At 37.1% G+C, this 8,291-nt stretch overlaps 1 protein-coding gene across 2 annotated transcripts in view; it reads right to left on the reverse strand.

Annotated features, from left to right (window-relative positions):
• The window catches only part of RNGTT (RNA guanylyltransferase and 5'-phosphatase), a 433,116-nt gene that overhangs the window by 70,834 nt on the left and 353,991 nt on the right, over window positions 1-8,291 (reverse strand). For both annotated transcript variants that reach the window (XM_006902058.1, XM_006902059.1), the window contains one exon: window positions 5,742-5,808. In XM_006902058.1, coding sequence (XP_006902120.1) covers window positions 5,742-5,808 — 67 coding nt within the window. The remainder of the gene's footprint in view (window positions 1-5,741; window positions 5,809-8,291) is intronic.

The following is an 8,291-nucleotide window of genomic DNA, read 5'->3' on the forward strand; positions in this document are numbered from 1 at the left end:
CATAAGACCAACTTTTAAGAACTAAATGCTCTCCTCTAAGATTAGGAAAAAAGGCAAAGATGATTTCTTTCCACTTATATTCAATTCTCTACTAGATTTTAGTCAGTGTAATAAGCAAAGAAAAAGAAACAAAAAACACCCAAACTGGAAAGGGAGAATAAAAATTAAATTAGTAGATAACAAGATTCTTATAATGGTAACTTATTGAATAAGAATGAATTAATTCCCAAAAGGCAAAGATCAATCATATCATTTACCTATTCTCCCAGTTCCAACACTAGTCACCCATAAGGTGCCCCCCTCCCTACTCCTTCTCTCAATTTCTCTCAAGAGTTATGTCATAAAAATAACAATTAAAAAATATGTGGGGGGGAGGAAGTCAGAACTTGCAAGTAAAAAATATACTATTCCTGGATTCATTAATTCACTAAGAGCACTCACAGAACTATTGAAGAATGGAAAGAAATAAGAACCATCATGAAGAAGAGCTGTATGGGCAACATCTGGAGAGGTTTCCAATTTGGAGGTTTTCTGTCTCAGAGAAGGCACATCACCCTCCACTGCTGATCAAGGTCTCTGAGCTTTCCCCTTCCAGACTTTTACTGGTCAGTTCACTTGACAGGCTCAATCATATCTCTTGAGGTTAGCTGATGTCAACCTCCTTGGTGGAAACATTTCTGGTCCTGCTTGCCAGCACAAATTCTCAGATGTGGTCTAGAAATCCCTAACCAAGGTACCACAGTTACCCCAAGGGTTATTTCCCCAGACTCAAGGTCAAAGGTCAAGGTCAAGATCACCTTCTTTTCAGTAAATCCTTTCTATCATTTCTATAGAAAATCCAGAATGAAAAAAAATCATGAGAACTAATAACGGAAAACAGTAAGGGAGGTTTGGTGGCCTAGTGAGAAGAAACTGTGCAACAATACCAAAGTCATACAGTTTTAGGCCATCAGCTGCTTTGCTGGAGAAGGATGGACAATCTCCTCCTATGCGATTAACTGCCTCTGAAACCCTGCTGGAGGGTCAGCTATGGGTAGATTCCAACTCTCTAGCAACACCAACATGGCAGAATTCAAAACACCTCATAGAAAAGCAATTATATATATCTATATCTATATATCTATATATCTATATCTATATCTATATCTATATCTATCTCTATCTCTATCTCTATCTATATCTATATATACACACACACTATACTTTTTTATGAACAACCACAAAGTAAAAGTAAAAATATTACTTATAATATAAAACATTTTAGATTCAGTGCATCCCAGTTAAAATCACACATTAAAATTCAGACATTGGAAAACCAATCCTAAGTTAATACAGAAATTAATTTAGATTAATATAAATACCTTTGCAAAAACACAAAACTGTAGGATTTATATTACCTAATTTTACTGACTTATAAAACTATAGTAATCAACAATGTGGTTTTGTTCAAAGGACAAACACATTGGGTAACCGAATAGAGTAAGAAGTCTGGAAGCAGACTCACATATACACGGCAAACTGATTTCCAAAAAGATATAAATGAACAGGGTGTCTGAACCCTTGAAAATGGGCTTTTCTAGCCATTGCGCTAGACCCCATTGTGGGGGCATGTTCTCTAGCTACCTTAACTGTAGAAACATAGTCTTGCAAATCATCAAGAAAGAGAGAGCTTTCCACACTTTAAAAGGCAATAATGGTGTTGGAGAGGGGGTGAAAATATTGGCCCTGCTGTGATGAGACTGTGACAAGGTGTATCCAGAGAAACTCTGGAGATAAAGGTCATAATTAAAGTTTATTTCCTCCTTGATGACTGAGGAAGGCAGAGGCTTCTTGCATTTGTGCTGCTGAACTGAACCTGGATTTTCACTACTTGAGAAATTGTGCTTTGTTAATCTGGACTAAACCTAGACTTGAATTGCAAACTATACTTTGCCTTCACCACCGTGCAACTTTCTCTAATAAATAATGAAATCATAGCTAACTAACTAACTAACTAACTAACTAACTAATTTCTCAAATAAATTCCACAACTGTGAGTCTTAAACATCAGATGCAATGATTAATTCAGTGCAGGAGCATGTGAGGTGGCATGTCTATGTATGTATGGAGTTATGGATAATATTGATGGAGACACTACCCTTTCATGAAGCAAGTAGAAGTGAGACTTGGCCACCCCCAAGTTGCACCTATTCCTTTCACAACGAGTGAAATGATAGGTTTGTCTTTTATTTTTTTAAAAAAAATAGCTTGTAATAACTACACAACCATGTGCAAAAGAAAAAGCTATCAATCAATACCTTCAACCACATAAAAAAATCAACTCAAAAGGATTATGAATCTAACAGCAAAACTTTAACCTATGATGTTGTTGTTGTTATGTGCTGTCGAGTCCCTTGTAACTCATAGTGACGCTATGTACAAGAGCTTTAAACCCTGCTCTATCCTGTACCAACCTTACTGTCTCTAACACACCTACTCCTACTACCCCAATCACTGAATTGATCCATCTCACCAAGGGTCTTCCTCTCCTGAACTGTCTCTCCACTCTCCTCTTCAAGGACTGGTCTCTCCTGGCAACATGCCCAAAGTATGTCAGATGAAGCTTCAGAATCCTTGACTCCAAGGGGCAGCCCAGCTTCTCCCTCTCTAGGACAAACCTGTTTGTTCTATTAGCAGTCCATGGTAGATTCAACACTCTTCACCAGCACCACAGCTCAAAGGCATCAATTCTCTTTCTATCATCCCTATTCACTGTCCAGCTCTCTGATGCATAGCATGCAATCTGTGAAGACTACAGCCCGGATCAGGTGCACCTTAGTCTCCAGTCTGATGTTGCTTGCTCTTAAGTACTCTGGAGAGGTCCCTGACAGCTGCTTTCCCAGTGTAATTCCTCTCTTGAATTTCCTGGCTGCTGGTACCAAGAGTGTTGACTGTGGAGTGAAGCAAACTAAAAATGTTAGATATCTCAATCACTATACCATCCATACTGATACTGTCAACTGGTCCAGTGATGAGAATCTTTGTTTTCTTAATGTTGAGCTTCAATCTATATTGAAGGCTGCAATCCTTGACCTTCTGCAGCACCTTTAGAATATTATCTGGAGAAAAATATTTATGATATTGGGATAGGCATTATTTCTTAAATATAACACCAAAAGTATATATTGTAAAAAAATGAACTAAACTTCTAAATACTAAGGACACCGTAAAGTAAACAGAAAGCCCTACTAGCCTAGTGAGTACAGAGTTTTGCTGCCAGCCTAAAGGCAGGAGGATTTTAATCCAACAGCTGGTTCTAGGGAGAAAGATGGGGAATCTCCTCCAATGTGACTTACATCCTCTGCAAACCTTCTGGAAGGTCTGCTATGAATTGGTTCTGACTCAGTGACAATGAGTTTGAGTTTATTAAGTTAGTGAAAAGGTAAGTGATAGCTAAGGGAAAATACTTGCAAAGTACCTAGACACACATCACACTCTCAAAAATAATTTTTTAAACACATTTTAATGGTAAGATTTGAGTAATTTTTACAGATAGCAAATAAACACATGAAGAGATGTTCAACATTATTAGTTATTAAAAAAACTCAGATGGCAAATGAACACATGAAGAAATGTTCAAAATCCCTGGCTCTAAGAGATGCAAATCAAAACAACCATGAGTACCATCACCCCAGTAAGAATATCAAATTCAACAGAACAGCAAATGCTGGCGAGGTTGTAAAGAAACTGGAACCCTTATTCACTGTCAGTGGGAGTATAAAATGGTGCAACCTCTATGGAAGGCTGTATGGCGCGTTCTCAGAAAGTTGCAAATAGAAACACCAGCAATTCACTACTGGGAATTTCCCCTAAAGAAACCATAACTGCCACCCAAGAACACATACACACACCCATATTTATTGCGGCTTTGTTTGCAAATAGCAAAGAGCTGGAAACAACCCAACTGCCCATCAACAAATGAATGGGTAGAGAAGCTCTGGTATATTCACACCATGGAATACTATGCAGCATTGAAAAACAGGGAACTCATGAAATATGCAAAATGGATGACCCTGGAAGACATTATGCTGAGTGAAATATCTCAGTCACAAAAGGACAAATATTGCATAGGGCCACTGTTGTAAAACAGGACTGACTTCGGGGCTGGGGGGAGACTGAGAAAGATGGGATAAATAATGTATATTGCACTGAAACAAATGAGGGAGAAAACTGTTTAAAAGGGATATGTGATTAGGTATTTTTGTCATGACGGGAGTCTAGAACGAAGGCTGCATAGTGGAGTGGACCTGGGGAGAGGGATTGTAAAACAATGAAAGAATTTTTCTTTTACTTTTCAAAGAGAAGAGTGTACTGGAAGCGGGAGGGGTGAGCAGGGAGAAAAGGGCAACAATGAATGAATAGTAATCCAAAGTCACTGTAAATTTTCACGGAAATTAATATTAAATTTTTTTTTTTAAATCATAAAGAAATATCAGTATACACCTTTTAGAAAAGCCAACATTTAATACACTGGCCATATCAATTGTTGGTGAGAATATAGAAGAATTGGTGCACTCTAACTGCTTGTTGGGAATGTCAAATGGAAGAGCAACTTCTGAAAACAGTTTGGTAGCTTTGTAAAAAAGTTATATAACTATCATGTGGCCTAGTCTTTCTCCTAAAACTTAAAAAAAATGAAAAATATTTCTCATATAAAAATTTGTTCCCAGCTTTCTCAAAAAGTGGCAAATAGAAATATCATTTGATCCAGCAACTCCACTACTGGGAATTTGCCCTAAAGAAACCATAACTGCCACCCAAGCAGATATGTGCACATCTAAGTTTACTGTGGCTTTGTTCACAATAGCAAAGAGCTGGGAACAACCCAAGTGCCCATCAACAAATGAATGGATAGAGAAGCTCTGGTATAGTCACACAATGGAATACTATGCAGCACTGAAAAACAAGGAACTCATGAAATATGTGAAATGGATGACCCTGGAAGACATTATGCTGAGTGAAATATCTCAGTCATAAAATGACGAATATTGCATAGGGCCACTGTTGTAAAACGGGACTGACATCGGGGTTGAGGTAAGACAGAAAAGGAGGGGAGAAATTATGTATATTGCATTGAAACAGATAAGAGAGAAGACTGTTTAAAAGGGATATATGATCGGAAATACTTGTCAATAGACAAGTCCAGAATGAAGGCTATATAGTGGAGTGGACGTGGGGGGAAGGATTACATAACAATGAAAGAGTTTTTCTTTTTCTTTTCAAGAAGAAGAGTTAATTGGGGGGGAGGAGTGGACAGGGAGCAAAGTGCAACAGTGAATGACTGGAAACCCTAAGTCTCTGTAAACTTTCATTAAAATTAATTAAAAAAAAATCGTGCCCAAATTATTTATACCTAGAAATAATTCACCTGCCTATCAACAGAGAAAGCTACTGGATGGAACATTACTCAGCAAAAAAAGGAAAGGAAAAGTGCAACAGTATCAATGAATCTTAAAACAACTTTTCTGGGTTAAAGAAGCAAAAGGCTAAAATTCTATATTATTGATATCCAGACATATAAAATTCCAGAAAATGTAAAATAATTTAAATAGCATGGAATAGCTGTTGTCACATTCACAAAATTTTTGTCAGTTTTGATATGTTAATGGTTATTTCATCAAGCTAAACTCAGTAAGTTTTTAGGGAGTTCTAAATTACAGATCTAGATGTCTGAAAAGCACACCAAAAATGAAAAATCCTACCTTGATTTGTGCAAAGGGTCTTTCATAACCTCCAACATAGAGAAGGCCAACATTCTGAGGAAGTAACCTTAAAAAAGAAAAAAAAATCATTTGTATACTTCTCCATAAGTGTAAAGAAAAATTAGCATGAAGAGATTAATTGCTGTTGAACAGGTTGAGACTCATGGTGACCCTCTGAAGAGCACTGTGATCCCAAAGGCATTTGCTGTCTGATTTTCTTGAACAGAATCACGAAGTCTTCATTCTGGGTGGGCTTCAACCTTCAACTTTTCAATTAGGACCTAAGTGCATTAACTTATTGCACTATCCAGGGACTCTATAAAGAATAGACACTGTAAAAAGATTAATTTCTATGCAATTGTAGTTTTCTGTGTATTATAAGATGGTAACAAAGAAATAGCTGTGGGTGAGGAATTGCTGCTGATCCACAGGCACGTGGTTTGAACCCACTACTCTGTGGGACAAAAATGGACAATATCCTCCCATGCAATTTACAACCTCTGAAAATCTGATGGAGGGTCAGCTATTATGAGCTGGCTCCAACCAGACAACACATAACAACAACATCTGGGTTAAAGAAAGCATTTTTTTTAGATTTCATGATAATTTTATTTTTTATTTATATTTTTAATTTTTAAATTTTTATTACTTTTTAAAGATTCAATGGGGACTTGTAAAGACACAGTGGTAAATAGGTATACATAGATCAATAGTAATTACATAAAACAATGTGTATGAATGATTGTATGAAACAATGTAAATAAAAGCTTGTATAAAACAATGTACATGAATGAAATACAATGTAAATAAATTGTATGGAAACAAAATTTCTCCCTTTTTCATTTTTCACAGCTTATTCTTGCCATTTAATCTTCCCCCACTCATTTATTGTTGCATATCTTCCGCCCTGCCCACCCTTCTAGTTCATTTTTCTCTTTGAAAAGAAAAAAAAAACCAACACAATATTTCATAGTTAAACAACCCTCCCAAGTCCACAGTCCCCTTTACTATACATTTCTTTTTCTGTAATCTTGTCATGAAAATAATACCTAATATAAAGAAAGCATTTTATGAGAATGAAAACTTAAATGTAGAATACTACATATGAGCTATTTTACCAAAATAACAACATAGTCAACTAAGTTAAACCAGAAATCTAAATCCATTGCCATCAAGTCCTTTCTGACTCAGGGCAATCCTCCTACTGGATTTGAACCCTTGACCTTTCGGTTAGTACTCCATATTAATAAATGGAGACACAACCTTAGTCTTAATATTGTTATACATTAAAAAAGGGACGAATAACTGTCTGTTCTCTTGACCACTAGGACTTTCCCCAGAATCTAATTAGTTAAAACTAACCATCTTTTATGCCACGCATCTCTCTAGGATGCCCTTAAATTCAACTACATGAATCTGAGAAAGGAAAGTGAAGTACACATAGAAAGTGAAGTAAAGTCTTTTCTTTACAAACTCAATAAAATAGGAAATCCTCAGTATGCCATAGTAGTCATCAGAACATTATATCCATTTCTTTTAAATTTAGTTAGCAACTTCAAAAATCTCAATTATTCATTTCTTCATAGTTTTATGGTCTTGAAATTGGAAATGTCCCTGGTACTCCATAGTGTCTTATCATCCTTGTCACCAGGTGGCAGTTGGTAAGGCAATGTTTTTATTACCTTTGATCTGACACCTAGTGAGACCAGATAAAGGAGAACTGGTGGCCCTGTGGCAAGGAGCTACATTGCCAACCAAAAGGGAATAAGTTTGGATCTACCTGCTACTCTGTGAGAAAAAGGTTGGCAATCTCCTCTCATGTAATTTACTGCCTCTGAAAACCCACTAGAGAGTCTGTTCTAGCTCGATGGCACACAATAACAAGAACAGGATTTAAAAGGAGAACTCTAATAGTAGTAGATAATGAGTTGCTCTGGCACAACAAAGGTAGGCATGTAAAATCTACTAACTGCTCTGAGGAATAAAGATGTGCAGGAAATTTCCTTTCACACTGAAAATCAATCAAAGGCCAGTTATAAGTTGGTTCCAACTCAAAGGTAATCAGTTTAGTTAAAGATTACAAAAAGGAATTCTGGTGATTTAGTAGGAAGTTCTGATGGCATCCTCATAAAGACACTATGCTACTTTATGAAAAGTCCATACCTCTCTGGCAGCTCAAAGTCAACAGCAGTTATGTAGAAGAAAGATGAGTAATCACACACAATTTAAAACCTCTAAACACTTGCTGGATGGTCAGCTGTGAGTCAGTTCCAATTAATGGCAATGAGAATGAGTTCTGTATTTTGTTGCTATAGTGTGTTATGTACATAGATACAAAGGGTTTTCAGAGGCCTGCTTTTTCAGAAGTGGATGGCCAATCCTTCCTGTTGTTATGTGCCGTCGTCGAGTCGTTTCCGATTCATAGCGACCCTACGCACAACAGCCCTAAACCCTGCACTATCCTGCGCCAACGGCACCGCCTCTGACACACCCATCCCGATTACCCCAGTCACCGAATCAATCCATCTCATAGAGGGTCTTCCCCTCCTG

The sequence above is a fragment of the Elephantulus edwardii genome, unplaced genomic scaffold (assembly GCF_000299155.1).
Source record: "Elephantulus edwardii isolate Elephantulus edwardi_28Jun2011 unplaced genomic scaffold, EleEdw1.0 scaffold00363, whole genome shotgun sequence".
Taxonomy (NCBI): Eukaryota; Metazoa; Chordata; class Mammalia; order Macroscelidea; family Macroscelididae; genus Elephantulus; species Elephantulus edwardii.